Raw genomic sequence first — 24,114 nt, 5'->3', positions numbered from 1 at the left:
TGGACCAACCCACTCTGGCGTTGGCTCGCCGCCACGGACCGGGACAAGATGAGGCCCAAGCCCCCAAGCGCCCAGCCCTCAGCCCCCAGCCCCCAAGCCAGCAAGACCATCGATGCTATGCTCCTTTGCCAGGGGTTCTCTCCAAGTCGGCCCTCGAATCAAGTCCACCACCTCTTCAAGATCATCCAGACCACCACAACGCCACCAGACCCAACCCCCCGAGGGCCTCGTCCAAAGCCTCTGCTCGTCCATGGCGATGCTGGCCGGCTCTGCCAAAACAGCCGCTGCGGCCCTGCTCGCGACCCTGCTGGTACCAGGGGCGCGGGCTCAGCAGCCTCCCGTCCCGGCCAGTGGCGGCGCGCCCGGCGAGGGAGATGACAACGACGATACCGACGGCCTCGATCCACCCAGTTCTCCCTCGAATGGGCCTACGACGCACATCATCGCCGAAGACCCCTCGCTGCAGGACAGCGACCCCGCACAGCCTCCCTCGCCCGCGTCGCCGGCCGACGTCGAGCTGGGACACATCGACGGAGCAAAGTCGTGCGAGCCCCTCAGAATCAGCTGGCAGTACACGGCGCCCAACGACGGCCACCGCGTCTCTCTGCGCGTCTCGTCGGCGTCCGCGCTGTCCAAGCGTTCCATCCACCGCCTCGAGAAGCGCAGGCCAAGCCAGGTCGGCGGCGTGCCGGTTTCACGCCGCGACATCAACAACACCATCTCGCCTCCGGAAGGCGTCGTCTTGTCGGATGGAAGCTTTCTCTGGCAGCAAGTCTCTCTACCCGCGGGCAGCTACCAGATCAGCCTCGACGCGCCGGCCCAGGACGGCGATGACCCCATACATGCCGTCTCTGACCCCTTCAAGGTCGATCCGGGTACGTCGACGAGTTGTCTTCCCCTTGCCTCTGGCAGCTCACCCTCAGCCAGCTCGGCCCCGAGCGGCCAACCCAAGCCTCCCATCAACCGGAACGCCACCTCTGATCCCTCCTCGCACAATGTCGACGCGGCTAACGGTGGAGACGGTGGAGGCACGTCCTCCGGAACCATTGCCGCTGCGGTCGTCGTGCCCGTCCTCTTCCTCGTGGGCGTCCTGCTCGTCCTGCGCTTCATCCAGCGACGCAGGCGACGCCAGACGATGATGGGCGCAGCAGCGCGGCCCGCCGCGCCTCGGAATCCATTCGCTGGCGACACAGAGCTCAAGCACTCGGCCCCGCAGACGCGTGCATCGTCACTCGACTCGTTCACCACCGCAGGCGAGCACGACCGCCCCCGCGACTCTCAGCAAGCCTTTGGCCTCTCGCACAAGGTTGACCAGCAGACCGAGGCTACGACGACGGTCGAGTTCCTGGCGTCTTCGAACTTCAGCGCCGACAGCCCCTCTCCCGAGACGGCCGACGGTGGCAATCTGTCGCGCTCGGCCTCCAACGCCAGCACCTTTAGCATCAAGAGGAAGCCGGTGCCACCCCTGGCGCTCCAGCGGTCCGCTACCGTGCAGCACAAGAGCCGCAATGCGGGCCTCGCGAATCGACCAGCTCAACGGCTGTCTGAGCCGTCGATGGTCGAAAGGCCGGGCTTTCACTCGACGGTACTACGCCTAAACGACGGCGGCATCAAAGACGCCAACCACAGCAACCGGGACTCGGCGCTTCCGTCGTCGACCTTTGACCATGTGCCGCCTCAGTTCCGGTCTTCAGAGGCGCTACCGTTGGATATCCCGTCCGCGCTGGGGGTTACGGCTCCCGAGCACCGTGCCTCGGCGGCGACGATCCAGGTGACGTGGCATCCCGGCCAGCCTACTTGTGCACACAGCAGGGACGACACTGGCCCCGTCAGTGCTGCGCCGACAGTCTCGAGCTTCAGCGGCGACCGGAGTGGCTGTCGAGACTCGACGAGAACCGAGGATGGGACGATAGCAGAAGAAGCGTCTCAGACTGCCGCATCGAGTCGCCACCTCAGCGTCCACGCCTCGCTGGCGTCGCCCGGTCGCCGCGGAACGTCGGACACGGCCCACTCGAGCCGCACCCTGAGCATGAGCGAGTCGCTGTACGCGCCCTGCGAGGTGCTGGTGGCCACCCGCGTCAATGCGGTCCCCGTGGGCACCGAGCCGGTCAGCCTCTCGTCTCTGTCGTCGTTGACCGGTCAGCCTGCCCGTGGGTCGGAGCATGGCGAGCAGGGCGAAGACGACGGCTCCTCGTCGGACACTGTTGATGTCGCGAGGGGAGCCCACGACGACCAGGCCGAGCAGCGCCCGTAGCGCAGAGTCGCCGCCCTGCCGTCGCCCTGCCAGACTCGCAGCGCAGGTGGCGCTTCCTGTCCCGCGCCCAATCCCAATCCACCATGCACCCTCTTGTCGCTCGTTTGTCCGATCGTCTGCTCCAAGTCACGGGCGATGTCCCTGTCGCCTTCGTCTCCACAGTCGTTTCCTCCGCCCGTTCGATCAATACCATGCGTCGTCACTATGTCGTGCCGTGGGTCTGCAGTGCTCCGACCGGCAATCTGTCAAATGCCTTGCCTTGTCGGGTCAAGTGGTGTCGTTGCGGCCGCCTCTTTGCAAATTGTCGAGATCTGCACGGCATCTCGAGTTTTTTTTGCCGCGTTTCGGACGACATCCGTCCACTTTTATCGTTGCCGCGACTGGAACTTCAAAAGCTGTTTTTGGGGATGGATGCTCTCGAGCCTGGAGCTGGGGGAAGGAAAAAAAAAAGCCCTTCAAAAATAGACTTTCGCCGCTGGCTAGGCCCTGCCGACTGGCCAGGGACTCCAGCACCGTTGTTCTCAAAATCTCAATCTGCAGGATACCCGTGGCAAAGCAGACATCTCGAACCAAGACCTGCCAGAACATTATTGATTTTCGGGAAGCGGTGAAATCCTTCAAAAGGCTGTGACAGCCTGAAGCTCACTCGATGGCAGCGAGCGCGGGGCAGGGATGACGTCTAACGTTACGCGCCGGACCCTGTGTTGCGCTGGCTTGCCTACAGCCTGGCTGGCCTGGTTGGTCGGAACCGGTCAGAGATGCCACAGGGCGACCAGGACAAGCAAGGATGCATGCACATGCTCGAGGGAGGCAGCCTCATCGAGCCGGGGCCGTGGGGCACCGGGGGCTGTGCGATGCGACGGGCAGGAGCTGTCGAGGTGACATCTGGAAATAGAGCTCTGTCTGATCTCCTGTCGCTTGCGCCGTGGTACGGTACGGTACTGTACAGTGCGACGACGGCTTGACATCACCTCGAGGTCCTTCCAAGCTGTCTGGCATTGGGCAGGCCACATCCATCCGTCCGACCATAGGGCACCGCCACGTAACCTTACCGCCGGGTTGGGCAGCGAAGCGATGCGCGCGTCCACCTTGCTTGCTTTATTTCTTGTTGCGGTTTTCGGGGTTGGATCGGTTGCCTGTGGAAGCTGCCTGGCCGTACATACACATGCAGCAAGGTGGAGGGAAAGGCTATGACGCAATTGCGAAGCGCTAAGGCCGTCTTTGCTTCTTGTCAACGGGGCAGGCTAGGCAAGGGCAAGCAGCTCAGGGGACGTCCGGACGTTGAGGCAGGCCGCCTCTCTGGCATGTGGGGTGCACCTGTCTGCCCATCTGCCTTTGTGATGGCCGGCCGGCGTCCGGCGGCAGGCAAGGCCAAGGCCAAGGCAGAGGCATCATGCCGCAGCGGCGCAGCAACCGTCGCTTGCCCCTTGGGGCTCGATGGTACGGTACGGTGGATGTTGGAGGCGAGCCAAGCTGAGATCTTGCGACGTCTCTCTCCATCCGAGATCCAACGAGCAAGAGCTATAAGAAGCGTCGATCCTCTCTCTCATCAGCGCTATCTCTGCAACCCGCCATCATCTTCCATCTTCCATTTTGCACTTAACTCAACCGCCTCTTCTAACACCCCTTCGTATCCCATCTCAATCATGTCCGCTGTAAGTTGTCGCTTCCTCACCTTGCGCTCGCCTTCTCGATACGCCGATCCCTAACTTCGGACACCCTCCCCTCGCTCGCCACGACACGACGACACGACAGCCCCCGCCTCAGCAGCCCGGCGCCGGTGCCGGCGGTGTGCCGCAACAGGATGCGCTCGACAAGGGCGTCCAGGCCGCCTCGAAGCACTTTGGCCACGAGACCAACGCCTCGACGACTGAAAAGATCTCGGACGGCATCCGCAGCGGATTGTGAGTTGCCTCCCTCCCGCCCTGGCCCTGGCCGCCTCGGACTCGTCGCCTACCCCTGCCCTGCGTGGACGCTGTTCGCTAACGCATTCCCCCCTTCCCCAACCCTCGGCTCACACGATCAACAGCAAGAAGCTCACTGGCAAGGACGTCCCCATCAAGGACAAGCAGTAATCTACCTGCCCTTCATTGGTTGCTTGGCCAGAGCGAATACAGAATACCCCTCTTATGCCCCTTGAAGCGTGCCTGCACCGCCCGTCTGTGGCTGTCCGTCAGGCCTGGTTGAGTCGCAGCGCCATTTCAATGAGCCTATCGTCGTCGGTCGCACCTGCCTTGGTCCTGCTCCTGCCCTTGCCCTTCGCCTGCGACGGCGACGGCGACGGCGTGTACTGTCCGCCTTTGTGTTGGGGCGTTGCAGTCGCTTCCTTTGCCGTGCTCGAGGCGCCAGCAGTGTCCTGCCCGGGCGGTGCGTCCCGCTCGTCCTTGATGCCGGTGCCCTTGCCTGGATTCGCAGAGATCGACTTGGCCCCGCCCTTCTCGCCCTCACCCTCGCCCTGAACCATCTGCGCCAGTACGACCGGATCAAGCTTGACGCCGTTGGCACCGACGACTTCGCCGATCCCCAGCCCGTTCTTGCACCGCCACTCGATGTACCCCTGCAGCAGCTTGTCTGTCACGTCGTCGTCCTGTGCCTTGGCCTTGGTCTTGTCCTTTCCCTTGGCCCGAGCGGCGGCTTCGCTTGCTTTCTTGGCGCTCGTCCCCGGTCCCGGTCCTGGGGCAGCGGCGGCATCGGCTTCCACCTTCCCCTTTCCAGGCTGGTCCTTCTTGGCCGCGCCATCATTCGTCGGCTTCTCCGGCTGCTCCTCGCTGTCCGCCTGCGCCTTTTCTTTGCCCTTGCTCCTTTCTTTGTTCCCGACCGCCTGCGAAGGCGGCGACTGACCTGCCGCCTTGTCGTTCTTGCCCGCCTGCCCATCTACCGTCACCGCCTTGGCCGACGTCGCCTGGCCGAGCAAGCGCCCGAGCTCCCGCCTGACCTCGTCCGCATCCATCTCTGGAAACTGCGATGCGAGCTGCCGCACCGCATCGTCGACGAGCCTCAATACGCTCCCCGCCCCCCTCTCCTCCTGCTTCGACTTCGTCTGTGCTGCACCGACAGCGAAAGCGGTGGCCGTCGCCTTGCTAGATGCCTCGACTTTGTCCGTCTTCTGTGCTTTGACGTCGAGCTTCGCGGTAGATGTCGACGGACCTGCCTCGACGTCGTTGCGCGCCTTCGCCTTGCCCTTGTCGATAGTTGGGACCTTCGCGTCGGATGCTTTCGGAGCACCTTGATCCTTCACGTCTTGGCTCGGTTCTGCCGCTCCCTTCGCCGGATCGTCGGACTGCCGCGCTTCCTTGCTCTTGTCTCCCTTGGCCTTGCTGGACGTAGCCACGGCTTGGTCCGACATCTTGGCTGGCTCGTGAGCCAGCGGGCTAGGCTGGCCTCCTTTCGCTCTTGCCTTGTCAGGCGCGGCCTTGCCCTGACCCTCGACGTCGGCTTCCTTCCGCTGCGGCAGTCCCTTCGCATGTAGATCCTTCTCCTTTGACGTCTCGCCACTCGGTCCCGCCTCTCTCCCATCGCGACCCGCTACGCCGCCCTGGTTCTCGCTGGCCTCGACCTTCTTCTTCTTCTCTATCTTCGCCTTCTTCTTGTCCGCACCGTCCGAGCTGGCCATGCGGACGTCGAGAACCTCGTCAAACTGTCCCCCTGCCCCAGGTAGATTCTTGAGCCAGCTGTTGACCTGTCTCGATTTGGGGCTCGACGCGAAGATGGCCGACCAGGACGGGACGAAGTCGCCCCGTCCCGCCATGCTGGGGTGGGCGGGTTTCGCGCTGGCCTTCAGCTTGCCCTCCCGCGGCGGCTTGGGCGTCTTGGAAGCAGTAGGGCTGGCGGTGGGACGAGGCGCGACGAGGTCCGAGTGTTGCTTCTCACCGGGCTGGGCCTGTACTCTTGTCGGAACCTTCTTGACCCGCTGCGAAGGCGATGCCGTCTCGAGTGCAGCCTTGTCCCCACCATCCCCGCCCTTTCCTGCGCGGGGCACATCGTCCTTCCTCGTCGCTGCCTTGCTCTTCGCCGCAGTCACCTCTGGTGCAGCGTGGTCCCGGACGTCCGCCGCCTGCTGCTGTTGGTGGGCCTGGGTCCACAGCGCAAAGACGAGGTGACAGCATACGCCTAGCGCGACAACGACGACGGCGTTGGACAAAATCAGTCCGACCGACTCGCCTATGCCGACCAGGACCAACCGGGCGAGAAAGGCGAGCAGACCGACGAGGAGCACGCTAAACAGCCACGGTATCGTACCGCTTCCGCCGCCCCACTCGTCGATGGCCCCATCGTGTCGACCCGTGCGCCCTAGCCCCGGCGCCCGATCGTCGCCCGAGGATCGATGCGGCGTTGCGAGCAGCCCGAAGAAGACGACGAGCAGAAAGAGGAGCAGGATCGATAGCGTGTCGTCGTAGCTGAGGTGCGAGAGGAGTAGCGAGAGGCTGGATACGAAGCCGAGGAAATGGAGCGGCGCCGTTGTCGTCGTCGTTGTCGTCGTCCGTGTCGCAGGTCGGGCGTCGTCTCGTATCGACGTTGCCCGGTCCGCCATCCTGTCGGATCGCTGTCGACTGGTTGGTGGCGCTGCGGATGTTGTGGTCATGAAGCAGGCTCGTCGACGGAAAGAGAGCCGGAATGCAGGCCGGCCTCTTGGCGGCGGCTGCTGCCGCTGCGCCCACACAGCCGCCGGGGGGGACCGCTTCATAAGGTGATCGTCCCCACCTTTACCTGCCGTCGTGTCGCGGGCTGGTCGGGTGGACAGGCCAGGGGAGAGGCGCACACTCCCGCCCCCCGTCCGCTCAGAACGATTCGGGAACGAGACCGGCGATCCACGGCATCGCCACGCAGTCTCACAGCTCGACGTCAAGCTTGACACGGACATTGGTATCGCATTCGAGAGAATAGCAGAGACGGGCAGACAGACTAGGAGGTTGGATGAAATGGAATAAGAAACGTCTTCAGTCTTTGCCTCTCTCGGCTCTAACCGACTTGGACGAGGGCCGCTCTTCATGCCCCGATGACGGCGTTGACAGCCTGCAACGCCCTGGCCGCGGCATCGAGTGCCTCCGTCGGCCCGTGGCTCTGCAGCCGCTTAAGCGCCGACTGGGTCCGCACCGCCACCTGCTTGACGGCGTCCGTTGCCTGGCCATCCTCGGCCATCCGCCCCTCGGCGTCCTCACTCGCCTCTGCCGCTCCCTCGATAGCTTGCAGCAGGCTCAGCAGCAGCATGCATGCGTTTGCGGCAAACTGCGGTGGCATCCGCGCATCTCGCCTTGCCAGTACCGAGCAGATCATGTCGACCGCGGCGGGCGGTGGGGGCAGAGGGTGCGACCCGGTCGAGGCAGCCGAGTCCTGCGTCGATCGGCGCCGCGTCGCTGCCGCTGCTGCTGCTTTCGGATCGCCGCTGCCCTCCATCGTCTCATCCTCGTCACTGTCTGGCGATGGCCGTGCCGGCTCGTGCAGTAGCGACTGGGCCACGAGCTCGGCCCCAACCCGTTCACTGCCCACCAGCGTCAGCGCGAAGATGCCCTCGTTAACGAGGATGGGGTACTTGGGGCTTGTTCGCACCATCTCGGCCAGCGCCTGGATGGCGTCGCGGCGTACGACTGCCTGGCGCGCCGCGGCAATGTCGGCCGAGATGCCGCCGCCCGGCACAGACGACCAGAGCGCCTTGACGATGTTGACCACCACCCGCGTCGCTTCGAGACGCGTCGGAACGTCGTCCACCCGCTTGGTGAGATCGAGGAGCGCGGTCAAAGTCGTGCCGGATGCCGCCTCGCCTGCGCTCGACGACGGCGAGGGTGATGTGCTGACGACCTGGATGGCGTTGTCGGCCACGCCGGCGCACAGCTGCTTGAGCAGGCCGACGGTGCCAAACTGCAGAGGCTGCACCATGTCCTTTTCCTTGGCCAGGAACGGCGTGACGGCTTGGATGACGCCGAGCGATCCGATCACCGTCTTGTTCGATGGCGGGATCGACAGGTTTTTGAGCAGCGAGACGAGGCCATGCGAAACCTTGATGTCGTTGCTCGGCGACAGCAACGAAGCGAGGAAGGGCGCAAGGTGGTGCTGGTGCACTAGAGCTAGGCAGTGGGCGTCGGTGCGGGCCAAATTGCCGAGAGCCAGCATGCCGCAGCTGACGAGGTCGTCGCGCTCTTTGGCATCGTAGCGCATCCACGCCTTGAGCCGATCGATGAACCATCCGCCCATCTCGGTGTCGATCCCCCCAGCGGACCCTTCGATCTCGCCGAAGAGCCGCGTCATGTTGACGTCTTCGCCAGCGATGGCGACGACGGCGCGGGCCAGGGCGGCCTTGGCCTTGGCAAACGTCTTGATCGCCTCGGCGGACAGCTCAGCGTCGTCGACCGCAACGTCCGACGCGGATTCGGTCGATTCGGACACCTTCCAAAGACGCGGCACGGGGGCTTCTTCAACGAAAGTCATCATGAGGTCCAGCGGCGAGCGGTAGTGGCTCGCCGCTTCGTTGGCTGCGCGGGGACCGCCAAAGGTGGGACCGAGCGGGCCAGCGGCTCCCGCCTTGACTGCAGCTACCCGGAAGGCCTTTTCATCCATCGCGCAGCCTTCGACGAGCTCGCTGACGGTGGCGAGGATCTCGACGTCTGTCTCGGTGAGCTCCTCGACGTCGTCGACATCGACGCCAAGCGCGTTAGCCAGCGAGGTTGTCGGCGCCGTAGAGGTCGGAGTGTAGTGCAGGAAAGGCCGGAGGAGATCGCCAAAGCTGTGCTGGCTGAGCAGCGACTTTGCCAGATTCTCAGCGTCATCATCGTCGTCCTGAGAGTCGTCCGAAGAAGGCCGCGCGAGGCCCTGCTGCTTTTCTTCCTTTTCGTCTTCGCAGACCTCCTGGACGACCCTCCAGGCCCAGCTCGAAACGGTTGATCCCAGCTTGACCCTCTCCAAGAGATCGCCATCCGTAAGCAACGCATCGGGGCTGATGGCAAGCGAGGCGAGCGGCAGGTACACTTTTGGATGGGAGGCGACGAGCGTGAGCGTGCTCAGGTTTTCGGCGACGAGGAGCGCCTTGCGGGTTGGGATGTGCTCGAGCTGGAGGTTGAGCACAGCGCCCATCGAAGTGCGCAGCAGCGAGAGGACCTTTGCGGAAAAGAGCGGGCCGGGAGCGTCGGAATACTGCGCAACGACCTGTGCGACAAAGAAGACGACCTCAGTGGCGGCCGAAAGGGCGTGCATGGTGTCGCGATTGGCTTCGTGGTCGATGCACAGATTGGCCAGCACGCGAAGGATCTCGGTCTGGGCAGCGACGACGGCGTCGGTGCCGGCGGTGCTGAGCGACAGCCTGAGCGCTGCGATGCACTCTGCCGGAAGCTTGCTGGAACCGAGAGGAGTTCGCAGGCGATCTGAGTTGGGAAGCAAAGCGAGACGGGCGAGAGAATGAAGCGATCAGCAACCGATCGGTGAGGGCAACCGAGCTCGCCCAGCAAAGCCACCACCTACCCGTCCTCAACACGTCGGCAATGGGTTTGAGCTCTCGAGCAATGGCCCTCCAGGACTCTTGAAGCTCAAAATCGTCATAGGTCATTGACGGGGCGGACTGGTGGAGAGATCGCGCACCGACGGCGGCGCGCAACGACGAGGGCGGTGCACGGGTCGCGGGCGGCGGAGAGGAGAAGAAGGGGTCGTTGGCCTTGAGGACGGTAGGCGAGTCCACCACGCTTCCCTCTGCTCCTGTGAGCTGGCCGAGGATGGAGGTGGGAGCGTCATGGTCGCCTGCGGTTGCGATGGAGAGCGACGTGGGTCTGGGGCCCGAAGAGGTGGAGCCTGCGCTGAGGGTGGAGGCCTGGGATAGGCGGTGGAGCTTGTCTGGGGTGATTGTGCTGGCGGTCGAGTCGTTTGTCGAGGTGCGCTGGGCCGAGGCTGTGGATGAAGAGGAGAAGGCTACGGCTGAGTCTCCCGAGTCGGAGGAGATGCTGTTGTCCTTTGCGATCTGGTGCAGGTTGTGGTAGATGGTGGACAGCCTAGATCGGACGGCGGACGAGGGGGAGCCTTCTTGTAGTGCGGCGGGATCGAGTGCGCCGAGCAGAATCTTCTGCTGCTGGTGCTCGGACGAGGACGAGGACGAGGAAGGCGGTGGGGCTCTCATGGTGAATGTGGCGAGAGAGGTGTGCGAGGCGGGTTGCTAGGAGAGAGACGAGTCGAAGCCATGCGGGTGGAGATAGAGTGCTGCTGCGATGCGGTCGACGAGGGACGATGAAGGACGAGAGAAAGAGAGAGGCTGCGCAGAGACAGAGACTAGGAGGCTTTGGACGATGTGGTTGCGAGAAAAGGCTTGCAGGCCGAGCAAGCGTTGACGGCGTTGGCAGCGTTGCGGTGCGGTGCGGTACGGTGCGGTGCGTTGCGTTGGACGAAGGGGCGAGGGAGCGTCGGAGTGCCGGCGAGTGGCGGGGCGCGACGAGGCTAAGCGGTCAGCGACGGCGGCGGCGAGTCGGCTGGCTATCCGATGTCGACCAGCGAGGCAGCAACAATGCCACAAGAGAGCGAGGAGAGACGAGGGGGACAGACCGACCGAGTGGAGCTACACGGCGTCGCGACGATGGTGGAAGGCGGGCCGATACCGAGACCTAAAGCAAGGTTACCATCTCTCTTGGGCGCCGGCTAGCCACAGGGCGGACCACACAGCCACGCCGCTTGGCCTGCTGCGGGGGCATGACCGGCTTGGCGCAAGGCTGTGCACCCGGCGGCCCGGCTGGGCTGGGCTGGGCCCGCTCCACTTTGGTCTTCTCTTCGATGGCGGCCAGGCTCCGCCAGGCTTCTTCCAATAGATCTTTTCTCGCGCGACAGGGCAAGGAGGGCTGCCGACTTTTTCGGATCCGCAAGCTGCCCGGCCAGGGCCAGCCGCTGGTTGGTCGGGTGAGCGGGCCAACGCAGCGCACGTCCACCTCGAGCCAGCCCGCCAGCAGCCGCCGCCGCCGCCGCCGCCGCCGCCACCACCACCACCGCCGTGAGCACTCGTATCGCCAGCCATCGCACATCGCTTCGACGGTGCAGCCCCTAGAACCATTCTCCCCTCGACCTCTCCCCGCCGGCGCCCATCATGGTGCTCTCCGACCTCGGCAGGAGGATCAATACTGCCTTCCAGGACCTCTCGCGCCAGCCCACCGTCGATGCCGGCACCGTCGACCAGCTGCTAAAGACGGTCTGCTCGGCCCTCATCGAGGCAGACGTCAACGTCAAGCTCGTCGCAAACCTGCGCACCCAGGTCCGTTCCGAGGTGTCCGCCCTCCTCAACGACAAGGCCAACGCAAACTGGTCCGACGCACAGCGCAGGCAGCGCGTCCAAAAGGCCGTATTCGACCACCTCGTCCAGCTCGTCGACCCCAACCATGGCCAGCAAAAGACGGATCCCGAATCGGGTGCACAGGTCGCATCGGCCACCTCGGGCCCCTCGGACGTCTTCAAGCCTAGGAAGGGCAAGCCCAACGTCATCATGTTTGTCGGCCTCCAGGGTTCCGGCAAGACGACGTCGTGCACCAAGCTCGCCCTCTACTACCAGAAGCGCGGCTACAAGACCGGCCTCGTCTGCGCAGACACGTTCCGAGCAGGCGCCTTTGACCAGCTGAAGCAGAACGCCAGCAAGAACAACATCCCCTTTTACGGCTCCTACACCGAGACCGACCCCGTCGCCATCTCGTCGGCTGGCGTCGCCTCGTTCAAGGCCAACCGCTTCGAAGTCATCATCGTCGACACCTCGGGCAGGCACAAGCAGGAGCAGGAGCTGTTTGACGAGATGCGTGAGATTGACGCCGCAGTCACGCCCGACCTCACCATCATGGTGCTCGACGCCAACATCGGCCAGGCCGCCGAGGCCCAGAGCCGCGCCTTCAAGGACGCCGCCGGCTACGGTGCCATCATCGTCACCAAGCTCGACGGACACGCCAAGGGCGGTGGTGCCATTTCTGCGTGAGTACCGCCCGCTCGCCATTGGCGGTAGCGATGGCAGACGACTGACCGCCTCTCCGTCCCACCTGCCCTCTTACCATCCGTCTCGCCGCCGCAGCGTGGCCGCGACCAAGACGCCGATCATGTTCATCGGAACGGGAGAGCACGCCACAGACCTCGAGCCCTTCCGCGCGCAGCCATTCATCTCGAAGTTGCTCGGCATGGGCGACATCACCGGCCTTATGGACAAGGTCGAGGAGATGCAGATGAACGGCGGCCAGGAGCGGCAGCGCGAGATGCTCAAGAAGATCGAGGAGGGCGGCACCTTTAGCATCCGCGACTGGCGCGAGCAGCTGGCCAACATCATGGGCATGGGCCCGCTCTCCAAGATTGCCGGCATGATCCCCGGCATGGGCCAGCTGCTGGGCGGCGGCGGCGGCGGCGACGACGAGGCGGCCGGGTCCAAGATGAAGCGGATGATGTACATCATCGACGCCATGACGCGCGAGGAGCTCGACTCGGACGGCAGCCTGTTTACCGCGCCAGTGCGGCACAAGCCGACGCCGCGCGAGGCGGGGGCCGTGGTGCAGCACCAGGAGGCGTCGACGAGCGGCGACGGCAGCAAGAAGAAGAGCAAGAAGAAGAAGAAGGCGCCAACCAAGGTGCGCATGACGGCGCGGGCGCGTCGGGTGGCGCGCGGGTCGGGCACGTCGGTGCGCGAGGTTGAGGAGTTCCTGATGCAGTACCGCATGGTGGCGCGGATGGTCAAGCAGATGGGCGGCAAGAACTCGTGGATGCGCCAGATGTCGGGCGCGGCGGCGGGCGGCGGTGGCAAGGGCAAGGGCGCGATGCCGCCGGCGGGCATGCTTCCGCCGGGCATGACGCGGGAGCAGGTGATGCAGATGCAGAACTCGCTGCCGCCGGAGATCAAGGCGCAGCTGCGCCAGCCGGGCGGGAGGGAGAAGCTGATGCGCGACATCCAGAGCGGCAACATTCCACCGCAACTCGCTGCGGCCATGGGAGGGGCCGGAGGTGGTATGGGTGGGCTTGGTGGGTTGGGAGGGTTGGGCGGACTCGGGAGCCTGCTTGGTGGCGGCGGTGCGGGAGGAGGGGGTATGCCCGATATGGCGCAGATGCAACAGATGATGCAGGTACGTCTCCGCCCCTGCCCCTGGCCCCCCGGGCCCTGCGCGCCCTCCCAATCGTGCTTACGAAGACTTGTCGCTGACCTTTCTCGCTCCCTCTCATTTGCTCTTCGCTTCTCCGCAACCTGCGATCTGCCCGCCCTGCAGTCGATGGGTGGAATGGGCGGTCTGGCTAACATGATGAAAGGAATGATGGGCGGAGGCGGAGGAGGTGGTCGATGACCTTCCCCCCGCTTCCTCTACTCCCCCCCCGATGCCTGTACAACAGTCACCCTTTTTTCCCTTCTCCCCTCCTGCCTCCCCCCCTCTCCCCCCACATCCCCTCTCCCCCCCACAACGCAAACGACGGACACCGAACAGATCGGAGAGCCGCTACAGGGGCAAAGAGGACAGCGGCGATGATGGTGCGTCGTGCTTTCGATTGGCGGGCGGGCCGACGTGGGCGTCGATGAGCGACTGCGGCTCGAGCCGAGAATGGGGTGGAACGCTGGGAGAACAACCTACGAGATACAGGCGAGGGCAAAAGAGGCCGAAAGAGGATGAGAGGGGTGGGGCGACACGACGGGCGCGGAAGACGGACCGAAACGGGAAACGACAAGACGAGAACGCGGGCGGGCAACCACCACCACCAACATAGACCGACGACACTGCCGACGGTGCTTCAGGGCATGGCAGGGTACGAACTCCTGTGCTGCTGCGGCTGCTGCGGCTGCTGCTGCTGGCCGCCGCCGCCCTGGTGCTGCTGCAGGAAGCGCTGGTCGTTGAAGGCGTGCTGCGGCGCGGAAGCTCCGCCAAAGTTGGCCAGCTGGTCAAACGGCGAAAAGGCCGAACCGCCAGTGTTGCCGAATCCAGCGCCGTACCCGCCAGCGCGGCCACCAAACTGCTGCGGGTGCTGCTGCTGCTGGTGGTGCTGCTGGTGCTGCTGGTGATGGTGGTGAGCCGCCTGGGCCTGCTGCATCTGCGAGCGGGCCATCGACATGATTGCCGGGTCGCTGAAGGGTAGGTCGGACGGCGTGGACGGCGAAAAGGCATCGCGATGGCTCTGTTGCTGGGCAAAGCCGCCGGGCCTGCGACCGGACGCAGCCAGCAGCTGTGCCAGCAGCGGGTCCGTCGAGCTGGCCGAGGCATTGGAACGCCCATGCTCAATGGACGGCGAGCCATGGTTGCCCTGGGCGAACTGCGCCTGCTGCTGGGCGCGCTGAGCCGCCTGCTGCTGCAGCTCGGCCAGGAAGCTGGCGCCGCTGCCGTTGGGCATGAGCTGCATCGAGTCAATCGAAGGCGAGATGCTTGAGCCGCCCATCTGATGGAGCGACGCGAGCAGCGCCTGCTGCTGTCGGCTGACGGGAGCAGAGATGCCCGGCGGAGGCGTGCTGGTCCCAAAGCGGCTGTTGAAGGCCGGTCCGTTGATGCCCGGCGGTCGCGAGAGTCCCATGCCCGGGTAGCCACCTCCACCGCCGCCCTCCCTGCCGAGGCCGAAGCCGGGGAGGCCGCCGCTGCCGTCGCCGCCAAACCCACCGATGTTGCCCTGCGCTCCGCCATGAGGCTGGTCGTGGTCAAACACGTTGCCGAGGAGGCTCGAGGCGTCCTTTGCCGTCGTCGAGGCGCCGTCCTGGTCGCCGAAGCCGTTGGCGCGCATGTTGAGCATCAGCTCAGCGCGAAGGGGCGAGCCGGCGATGCCAGCGCCCAGCGAGTCCGACTCCTTGCGCTTGGCGAAATCGAAGCGCGAGGCCCGCTTCGAAGCCTCGGAGGCCTCGACCTGTCCGTCGTTGGCCGCGCTGCTGGTGGTGCCGTTGCCATTGGCCGCTGCGTTGTTCTTGTCCTCGCTCAGCGTTCTCTTCATCTGCTCGATGGCCGCAAAGGGAGAGGCGTGCTTGTCGTCGCCCCCGATCGTCTCGCCTGCACCCGGCGCGAACGGGTCAAACGATCCCGAGTAGCTCAGCGGCGCCGGCGATGCCGTCGTGCTCCTGTTTGGCGTCCGCACGATGCCTGGTGGCGGAGTGCCGGCAGTGACCAGGCCGGCGTGCGCAGCAAGGATGCCGGAGGGTGCGCCAAAGGGGCTGAACGTGGTGAATGCCGTCGTCAGGTCCACTTGGCCGGGACGCAGCGGTTCCGAGCCGTTCGATTCCTTGGTCGCCTGCTGCTGCGCCGCAGGAAAGTTGAACGAGAAGTCGCCGTCCTGGAAGCTCGAGAGCGCATCGTCGAAGTCGGGAAACGGACTCGGCTTGACAGTCTCAGGCTCCGCCTCTCTCCTCTGCAGCATGTCGTCGAGGAGGGCCTGTGCGCTCGAAGAAGGCTGGTAGGTCGAAGGCGCCGTGGTGGACGACGACTTTTCGCTCCGCTCGCCTTCCTCCGATGTGAGAGTCCTCGTCGAAGCCGTCGCCGGCGACGCCAAGCCAGGCGGAGCGGATCCCTTGGTCAGGCCCGGAGGTCCCGACGGCGTCGCCTGCCTCGTGGTGGTCTCGGAGCTCGACTTGGAAGAACTCTGCGACTTTGGCTCCAAGCCGGGAGGTGGACCTCCGCCGCCCGTCGTCGCCGCATTCACTGCCGCAGGAGGAGGAGGGGGAGGGGCTGCTTTGCTGTGTGTGGGCGACGGAGACGCCTGCTCCCCCGTCAAGGGCGAAGGGGTGGCGGGCCGCGTCGAGCTGCCGAGCGGTGCCGGCGACTCTGCGCGGCCGATGGCATTGGCCCTCGACTTCGGCGTGGGTGTCGCCGGCGCCTTGGATGCGCTCGACTTCTGCCGCTTCGGCTCTGGGCCGCTGGGCTTCCTCGCCAGCACGGAGGCCGAGCTCGCCGAGAGCGGGGGCATGTCCGACTCGCGAAACGGGCTCCCCACCATGGGCGCGCCTGGCGCAAGGCCCGCGACGGGTTTCCCGGAGGCCCAAGATGCGGTCTTTGGCAGCGCGGACCCCTCCAACGAGTCGGACCCGGACAACAGATCTGGCCTCTTCGGTATCGCCGAGAGGCCCATCGACGCCGGCTTGATCTTGTTCTCGGTGTCCTTGGCGGCGTGTCGCAGCGTCGAGAGGTCCTCCTTAGTGAAGCTGTCGGCTTCCTCGCCCGGTTCGTGGAGGTAGGTGCAGCCCGGGTTGGTGCAGGGGAGGTTGCGGAGGTAGGTCGTGCAGTACTTTGTCGTGCCGTAGCTTGCGCGTATCACCTTGCCGTCGCTGCCCTTGCTGCCGTCGATGGCCACAATGGCCTTGGCCGCGTCCTCCTTGCGGTGGTACGTCACGTAGACGCCGATCGCCGACTCTGACGTGCCCATCACGAGCTTCGACGCCGTCGTCCGTTTGCTGATGAGGATCTTGGAGATGCGCCCATACTGCCCGAAGTAGTCGTTGCTGCGTAACGTCGGTATGAGCTGTGCGATGCCGGCGAAGGTCGAGGGTAAACCAAGGCGTCAGCTCCGTCACTCGTCCAAAGGTCGGAATGGGGTCACGCGCAGAGAGCCTGCTCACCTCTTCCTTTGCCAGTTTTGAGCTCAAGCCCACGACGTAGACGAGATTCTTCTGGACCACCCGCATGTTGGCTAAATGCTTGCGATTCATGGCCTCCAACTCCTTCTTTTCTCGCTCCTTTTGCTTCTTGGCCTGCGTCAGCTTCTTGATCCTGGAGAGAGGGCAGGGCAAGGGCGGGTGGTCGTTAACTCAGCAGTCAGCGGTGTCTTATTGCTGAGACCGGTGGGCATTGGACGGGACTCACTCTTCTGCCGTCATGGGCTTGAACTCGACAGTCTGATCCGAGTACTTCCGCCGGCATGCCGGACACCTCCCGTTGAGGTTCTGCTTGATGTGATGCCAGCAGAAGCGGCAGATCTGTTTTACGAGGGGCGAGAGAGGATATCAGAAGCCGCAACAGGGGCGCCGACTGTTGCAGAGGGCTGCGCGCGTAGACACGTACCTGATATCCGCATGGACATGGCTTGAAGTTGGCGTCCGAGAGGTCGATCTCCTCGAGACACAGGGGGCAGTCCATGTCCTCCTGGAAGAGGCCGGCAGAGGAGGTGGTGCAAATGCAAGCGTCAGCTTGGTGCGGTCATATGGGCGCCGGGCCAATAACAGTGGCCCAGGACGAATAGGACGATCGAGTCGCCGACAGGATCAGCCGGAACGGTAGACGGCAATCATGGGTCTGCCTGGGGGGCCGCGGTGCAGATTGCCTTTGTGCTCCTCCGATCTCCTCCTTGGGACTGCGCAGGCCGGATGCCAGCTTTCCATCACTCACCTCTTCGTCGGACCAGTAGGCATCCTGCAGTCGACACTGCTGTGCCTGGCTGACGTCAAACTTGTTGGGCGCTGGCGGCAGGCCGGTCGAGTGGACCACCTCGCTGGACGAGGCTGCCGCTGAGCCGCCACTTGCGCTCGAGTAAGAGGTGGACATGCCGTTGATCGACAGGGCTCCCACTCCGGGTGCGCCGGGGCCTGCGACCAACCCGAGCGGAGGGAATGCGGGTCCCGCGGTGGACGTCTGGGGGGCTGTCCTTTTTGCCATGGCTGTGGCGTCGGGACCGGACTGGTTTTCGGTGTCAATGCGAAGATGCTGGCTGGACTGTGCGGCAGGCACGAGCAGAGCCGCTGCTGAGCTGGGCTGAGCTTGCTGCCGGAGGACGAGCGCGGATGAGCGTGGTGATGGGGTGACAGCCGCGTTGACGTCGACCGCGGCAATTTGCGGTTGGGATCACGGCAAGGTGGCCCGGAGATGGACAGTGGTGGGCCACGGGAAAGCGCGTGGGTGGTTGGCTGCTGTGCTGGGGGAGAGGTGGAAGTTTGACGCGCGGCAGTGTCGAGGCAGAGGGGTGCGCACGTTGCCGCTGATAGAGATAACAATGATGGTGAAGATGGCGAAGGTGAAGGTCAAGGTGATGGCGGTGGCGGTGGTGATGACGGGGATGGCGGCGGCGGTGATGGTGGCGTGCCGATGACGGCGACGAACGAATGGCGAGTCGAGCTCCACCAGCGCCTGGCCTGGCCTGGCCTGGCCTGGCCTGGCGTGCCTCGCCGTGGGCCTGCGCCTGTTGGGCTGCGCCTGGCCCGCCAGCCCGCCAGCCCGCCAGCCCGCCAGCCCGCCAGCAGGAAAAAGGCAAAGCACACCACCAACCTCACCGGGCCAGCCCAGGTCGAGCGACCTAGGCTGTGTGTGATCACGGCTTTTTTCGTCTCTCACTCGCTCGCGTCTCTCTCACCCGGCCGACAAAAAGACAACACCCGAGCGCGGTCAGGCCAGCCACGCCGGGCCAAGCCTGCCTCGCCCCGCAACTCCACACGAGCCAGGCCGGGAGACGCAGCAGCCCCGGCAGCGGGCCAAGCAGCCATCAGCCTGCCACCAGCGGCCAGCCGCCACGTCCCCAGCGCCACCAGACTTTTGCTCTCTCACCATCCCGACTGCCCCCTGCTTGCACCAGCACCCTTGCACACACAGCATCCGTCACCATGGCTGCCGGACTAAAGAGTGAGTGCATCTTGCTGGCGCCGATCGCACAGATCCGACCAACCGCGCTGACATCCTCGACTACCCGATCTCGGCTACAATCTCTGCACCCACGACCAGCAATCATCCTCCTCTCGTTCGTCCTGGCTCTGGGCTTCCTGCTCATCATCCTCTCGTGCGCGCTCTGGGCCAACTGGCTACCACTTCTCGTCGGTGAGTATGGCAGCGATGGCCGGGCGAACGTGCTGCGATGGCCCCGCTGACGACCTCGATCGCCCCCTCTCTCTCCCCGCATCTTCCGGCCAGCCTTGACCTATGTGCTGGCGCCGCTGCCCAACAGCGTGTGCGCTCGGTGCGCAGGAGCGGATGACTTCTCGGCGGACTACAACAGGTGAGCGCGGCTGCTCGCTCAGGTGCGATCCGTCGCATGCCACCCCAACGCCCCGGCTCACGGCTCTCTCTCCCGCTCCCCGCTCGACTTGCTCGCCCCACGCCGCCCGCAGCGCCTTCCTCGACTTTGGCAACTTTGTGACGGGCATGATGATCGTCTCGGGTTTCGCGCTGCCACTCGCCCTGGCCCACTCGGGCATCATCGCTCCGATGGCGTGCATCATGTCGATTGCCGGCGGAGGGCTGGTCTATGGCACCAGTGAGTCCGAGAGCCCGATTGCGTTCACGTCCCGTCCCACGGCGTGGCCATCGCCTCTGACACGCCCCTTGCCTTTCCTCGCTCCGCCACCGCCATCGCTCTCTTGCTCTCTCCTGCCCTCACCTCGGCAGTCCTCACGTATTCCGGCTCCTTCAGCGAGACCGACGAGTTCTGAGGCAGTGCTCGGATCCATCCGGAATACAACGACATTTTGTGCGATGCGCGTTCTCGTCTATAAAGCGGGGCGATGGAGCGGTACAAGTACAAGGGCCCGCGTGCGGCGGGGCTGTCGATGACGAGCCGGGTCGATGTCGGCCTCGTCCTCCCTACGGCGGTGGCTGCGCATCTGACCCTGCCCCCGCCGCTTCCATCTTCTTCTTCTTGCGCTCGAGGTACCTCTGGCGGGCGCTCGAGATGGCGACGTCGTCGTTGCGCTTCTGGTCGACCTTTTGACGCTCGCGTTGCCGCTCTTCTTCCTCTTCCCTCTTGCGCTTGCGCTCGAGCTCGAGCATCTGCTCCTCGATCAGTGCGCTCTGGCGGGCGCGCTGGGCGTCTCGGTTCATGCGGCTCTCGTACTCCGCCCTGCGCCTCTGGTCGCGCTTCTCTCGTGACTCGCGCTCCTCTTCCCTCGTCCTCGGGTCCTGGGATCCCTGTTGTTGCCTCTTTGACACCACGTTTAGCCCCTTGGCGAGGAGGTCCCGCTTGTCGACGATCTGGTTGTCGTCGTTGAGCTCGACGTTAAGCCCCCTCTGCATGGCCTCGCGCGCCAGCTCAGCGTCGCTCTTGGCCCGAGCTGCTTCCGTCGGTGCTTTGCCAGCGGCCCCTTGATGCACGCCGCTCGCAGCCTCCGCCTCCGCCTCCGTCGCTGGCTTGGCCTGCAGCGATGCGGCGATGGCAGCCTCTCTGGCGGCGCTCGTGTCGTTGAGCATGTCGCGGTAGAAGGAGCCCATCCCCTTGGACTTTTCGCGCTCCTGCTCCTCTTTGCGCTGCTCGTCGGCCTCTGCCTTTGCAATCTCCTGCTGCTGCTCCTTGTAGGCCGAGGTGACGAACGCCTCCTTGTCCGCAAACTCGTCGCCCTCGGCCTCTCGTTCCCTCTGGATCATCTTGGCCTCTGCGCGCTGGCGGTCGCGCTTGCGCACTTCGGCCGATTCGAGAAAGTTGCCAATGTACTTTGGCTTGCGCTCGGCCGACTCTGCCTGCTTTGCTAGCTTGATGCGCTTCTCGGCCTCCTTCATCGAGTCGTAGACAGAGTCGTAGTCAAAGACAGCGGCGTCGAGCTGTTCAGCCTCTTGCTGCTTCTTGCGGTCGGAGCGAGAGGCGGGCGTGGCCGACTTGCCGGGAGCCAGGCCCATCAGGTTGAGGTTGCCCGAGGGACCCTTGGGCTTGGTTTTGTTCCTTGCCGAGTTCGAGGCCGACGAAGGTCCGCCGGCATCGCCGCCGTTATCGTCATCGTCGTTGTCGCCGCCAAGTGCCTGAAACGCTGCTGGCCGGCCTGCTCCGACCAGCGGCTGAGGCGTGGCGGGTTTGGCCGTGGCCTTGAAACCAAAGGAAATCTTTGGCTTAGCGCCGGATGGATCCGCCATGCTGTCGTCGGTCAGGCCGTCGGAGAGGCCGTCGGAGGGGGGCCCGATGGACGGTCAGGGATGTGATGGTGGTGGTGGTTGGCGTTCGGGCGGGCGGACGCTAGCCCAGCGTCTGTTGCACATTTTTCGCCCTGCTGCTTGCAGCCTCCACCTGAGGCCCGAGCGGGGTGTGCGAGTCGGGCGAGCCCGAGGCATGCAGCTGCAGCGATGCACGCCAGGCAGGCCCAGGCAAGGAAGGAGGCGCGCGCTGGCTGGACGGCCGGAGGCAGGCCAGAGGCAGAGGCAGGCTGGTTGAGCGTGGGGTTGCCCGCTCGGGTCATCCGCCTGCGATGGGCGCAGCAGGCCAGGCCAGGCCAGGCCATGCCCAACCCGGCCGCACTCCTCTGCTCCTGGTCGACCACCAACCATCAGCATCACTTCGAGGCACCGCGCTGTCCCCTCCATACGACGTCGACGCCTGCCGACGATGGCCACCAACAACCAGTACGGTCGGCCCTCGACCGACGACTACGCCGAGGACCGCCCCCTCATGGACCATGACCACGGCAGCGGCCACGAGGCCCAGCGCCGCCCTCGCGCACCGCCGTCTCTCGGCCAGCGCCTCAGGCGGCAGCTCAACGACATCTTTGCGCCCCTCGCCAAGCCCCACGAGCTGCGACCGCTCGAACGCTTCCTCATCGCCCTCGCCGCCATCTTCCTCCTCCTCGCCGCCGTATTCATCGGCCTCTTTGCCGGCTCCCAGCACCGACTCTCTCACCGCCCCTCGGCGCCCGCACCTCGCCCCGCTCCCGGCAACCCGCACCACGACCCGCCCACGGGCGAGGTATGTACCTCCAAGGAGTGCGTCATCGCCGCCAGCGAGGTGCTCCGCGGCATCGACGAGTCCGTCGACCCCTGCGACGACTTCTACTCGTTTGCCACCGGAGGCTGGGCAAAAAGCCACCCCATCCCCGGCGACGCCGGCGCCTTTGGCACCTTCCAGTACGTCGCACAGGAGAATGCCAAGATCATCAAGCAGATCCTCGACGACGCCGCGTCGCCCAAGCTCCTCGACAGCCACCCTGACGACGAGCAGGCCAAGGCGGACCGCCACAGCCTCGCCAAGCTCAAGGGCTACTACGACTCGTGCATCGACACAAAGGCGCAGGACAAGCTCGGCGCCAAGCCGCTTCTCGACGTCGTGCACGAGCTCAAGGCGCGCCTGGGCTTCGCCGATGAAGCCGCCGCCGACGAGCTCGACTTGGCAGCTGCTCAGGAGCCCGAGTCGCCGCTCTTTACCCTGCAGGCCACCTCGGGCAAGCCCATCCCGCCCAACCAGCCTCCCAGCCGCTCTCCCAAGCCGCACCCACCCAGGGACAGCCCCAAGCCCCTGCCGCCGTCGGGTCGCCGTCAGCGCGGCCTGACAAGGGCGCTCGCGTGGGCCCACAGCCGAGGCCTGCCGGCGCTCTTTGAGATTTCCATGGACGGCGACGCCGTCAAGGACCCAAAGGCGGCCACGCCGTACCTCTTCCCCTCGGGACTTGGCCTGCCCGACCGAGCCTACTACGACGACGATGCCGTGCTCGACTTCTACCGCGGCGTCGTCGAGCAGGCGTTCCGCGCGCTCGACAAGGAGGGCAAGCACGGCAAGGACGTCCACGCCGACAAGAAGGGCGGCAAGGGCCGCGCACCTTCGCCCGACTTTGGCCAGCTGGCCGGTCAGGTCGTCGAATTCGAGCGCCAAATCGCCCGGATCACACCGGACATTGAGGACATCTACGACCCGATCGGCTCGTACAACCCCGTCAACACGTCTTCGCTCTCGTACAGCTTCCAGTCGATCGACTGGCCGTCGTACATCTCGGCGCTCACCGTCCGGACGCCAAAGACCTTTATCCTGACCAGCCCCAAGTTCCTTACCTCGCTCGACTCGCTCGTGTCGCGCACGCGCTCCAGCGTGCTCGAGGCCTACTTTGTCTGGACGGCGGCGCGCGAGCTCGGTAGCGCGCTGGGACCCAACGTGGCGCTGCGCGGCCCCGCCGAGCGCCTCTCGCGCTACCTACGCGGCGTCGACGCCGACGCCAAGGAGGACCGGGACAAGGTGTGCCTGCAGGACCTCGACGAGGCGCTCGGCTTCATGTCCGGCCGCTTCTTTGTGCAGAAGGCGTTTGGCGGCGACAGCCGGGACCGCGTCGAGGCCATCATCCGCTCGGTCATCGCCGCCTTCAAGTCGCGCCTGCCGGACCTCGACTGGCTCGACGACAAGACGCGCGCCAAGGCCGAGGAAAAGGCCGACGCGATCCGTGTCATGGTCGGGTACCCCAAGTCTCCCAACACGACCGACGCCGTCGCGGTGCGCCGCTTCTACGACGACCTCGAGGTCGACGGCGCCGACTACTTTGGCAACCGGCTGCGCAGCTCGGCGCGCAAGGTGAGGCGCGACTGGGCCCAGGCCAACCGGCAGCTCGACCCGGAGCGCTGGGACATGACGCCTTCGCTCGTCAACGCCGAGTACTCGCCGCAGGGCAACTACATCCTCTTCCCCGCCGGCATCATGCAGCCGCCCTACTTCCACGTCTCGTGGCCGTCGTACCTGCAGCGCGGCTCGTTTGGCGCCGTCGCCGGCCACGAGCTGTCGCACGCCTTTGACCCGGACGGCCGCCTGTATGACAAGGACGGCTACCTGCGCGACTGGTGGAGCGAGGAGACGGCCAAGGAGTTCCAGCAGCGCCAGTCGTGCCTGGCGCGCCAGTACGCGCGGTACACGGTGCCCGACGGCAAGGGCGGCCAGCTGCACCTCAAGAGCAACTTTACAAAGGGCGAGGACGTGGCCGACGCCGGTGGGCTCGCCCAGTCGTACCGCGCGTGGCGCGACGAGCTGGCCCGGGGCGGCGCCGACGTCGAGCGGGCCAACGCGCTGCTGCCCGGCCTGGGCTACACGCGCGAGCAGCTCTTCTTTATCGCCTACGGCCTCAGCTGGAGCCAGAACTCGCGCGACAGCGAGCTGGTGCGCCGCCTGCGCACCGACCCGCACTCGCCCACGCGGTACCGCGTCAACGGCGTCGTCGTCAACAACCCAGACTTCCGCGAGGCGTTCGGATGCCGGCCGGGCAAGGACAAGATGGCCAAGAAGCCCGAAGACGTCTGCAGCATCTGGTAGTGCCGAGGGCGGCCGCCGCCGGTCCTGTG

The 24,114-nt window shown here is 65.4% G+C and overlaps 9 protein-coding genes across 9 annotated transcripts; 5 read left to right on the top strand and 4 right to left on the bottom strand.

Annotated features, from left to right (window-relative positions):
• Positions 1-112: 112 nt before the first annotated feature.
• On the top strand, positions 113-2,254 carry PFL1_03883 (uncharacterized protein; the record flags this gene model as incomplete). The annotated part of the gene is made up of 1 exon (XM_007881406.1): positions 113-2,254. One exon carries the CDS (start codon positions 113-115, stop codon positions 2,252-2,254), a length of 2,142 nt encoding a protein of 713 aa, XP_007879597.1.
• A 1,646-nt stretch (positions 2,255-3,900) lies between these two features.
• On the top strand, positions 3,901-4,329 carry PFL1_03882 (uncharacterized protein; the record flags this gene model as incomplete). The annotated part of the gene is made up of 3 exons (XM_007881405.1): positions 3,901-3,909; positions 4,010-4,158; positions 4,284-4,329. 3 exons carry the CDS (start codon positions 3,901-3,903, stop codon positions 4,327-4,329), a joined length of 204 nt encoding a protein of 67 aa, XP_007879596.1.
• Positions 4,330-4,427: 98 nt separating this feature from the next.
• PFL1_03881 (uncharacterized protein) lies at positions 4,428-6,785 on the bottom strand (the record flags this gene model as incomplete). The annotated part of the gene is made up of 1 exon (XM_007881404.1): positions 4,428-6,785. The coding sequence occupies one exon, from the start codon at positions 6,783-6,785 to the stop codon at positions 4,428-4,430; it is 2,358 nt and encodes a 785-aa protein (XP_007879595.1).
• A 455-nt stretch (positions 6,786-7,240) lies between these two features.
• On the bottom strand, positions 7,241-10,349 carry PFL1_03880 (uncharacterized protein; the record flags this gene model as incomplete). Its single annotated transcript, XM_007881403.1, has 2 exons — positions 7,241-9,606; positions 9,704-10,349. 2 exons carry the CDS (start codon positions 10,347-10,349, stop codon positions 7,241-7,243), a joined length of 3,012 nt encoding a protein of 1,003 aa, XP_007879594.1.
• A 951-nt stretch (positions 10,350-11,300) lies between these two features.
• PFL1_03879 (uncharacterized protein) lies at positions 11,301-13,512 on the top strand (the record flags this gene model as incomplete). Its single annotated transcript, XM_007881402.1, has 3 exons — positions 11,301-12,166; positions 12,264-13,296; positions 13,438-13,512. 3 exons carry the CDS (start codon positions 11,301-11,303, stop codon positions 13,510-13,512), a joined length of 1,974 nt encoding a protein of 657 aa, XP_007879593.1.
• A 439-nt stretch (positions 13,513-13,951) lies between these two features.
• On the bottom strand, positions 13,952-17,778 carry PFL1_03878 (uncharacterized protein; the record flags this gene model as incomplete). The annotated part of the gene is made up of 5 exons (XM_007881401.1): positions 13,952-16,648; positions 16,746-16,896; positions 16,990-17,102; positions 17,188-17,268; positions 17,512-17,778. The coding sequence occupies 5 exons, from the start codon at positions 17,776-17,778 to the stop codon at positions 13,952-13,954; spliced, it is 3,309 nt and encodes a 1,102-aa protein (XP_007879592.1).
• A 938-nt stretch (positions 17,779-18,716) lies between these two features.
• PFL1_03877 (uncharacterized protein) lies at positions 18,717-19,538 on the top strand (the record flags this gene model as incomplete). Its single annotated transcript, XM_007881400.1, has 5 exons — positions 18,717-18,735; positions 18,835-18,927; positions 19,021-19,105; positions 19,218-19,363; positions 19,495-19,538. The coding sequence occupies 5 exons, from the start codon at positions 18,717-18,719 to the stop codon at positions 19,536-19,538; spliced, it is 387 nt and encodes a 128-aa protein (XP_007879591.1).
• A 151-nt stretch (positions 19,539-19,689) lies between these two features.
• Positions 19,690-20,946, bottom strand: PFL1_03876 (uncharacterized protein; the record flags this gene model as incomplete). The annotated part of the gene is made up of 1 exon (XM_007881399.1): positions 19,690-20,946. The coding sequence occupies one exon, from the start codon at positions 20,944-20,946 to the stop codon at positions 19,690-19,692; it is 1,257 nt and encodes a 418-aa protein (XP_007879590.1).
• Positions 20,947-21,412: 466 nt separating this feature from the next.
• Positions 21,413-24,085, top strand: PFL1_03875 (uncharacterized protein; the record flags this gene model as incomplete). Its single annotated transcript, XM_007881398.1, has 1 exon — positions 21,413-24,085. One exon carries the CDS (start codon positions 21,413-21,415, stop codon positions 24,083-24,085), a length of 2,673 nt encoding a protein of 890 aa, XP_007879589.1.
• Between the last annotated feature and the right edge of the window lie 29 nt (positions 24,086-24,114).

Source organism: Pseudozyma flocculosa (assembly GCF_000417875.1).
Source record: "Pseudozyma flocculosa PF-1 unplaced genomic scaffold scaffold00012, whole genome shotgun sequence".
In the NCBI taxonomy this organism is placed as follows: Eukaryota; Fungi; Basidiomycota; class Ustilaginomycetes; order Ustilaginales; family Ustilaginaceae; genus Pseudozyma; species Pseudozyma flocculosa.
This window is presented reverse-complemented; position numbering and strand designations above follow the sequence as displayed.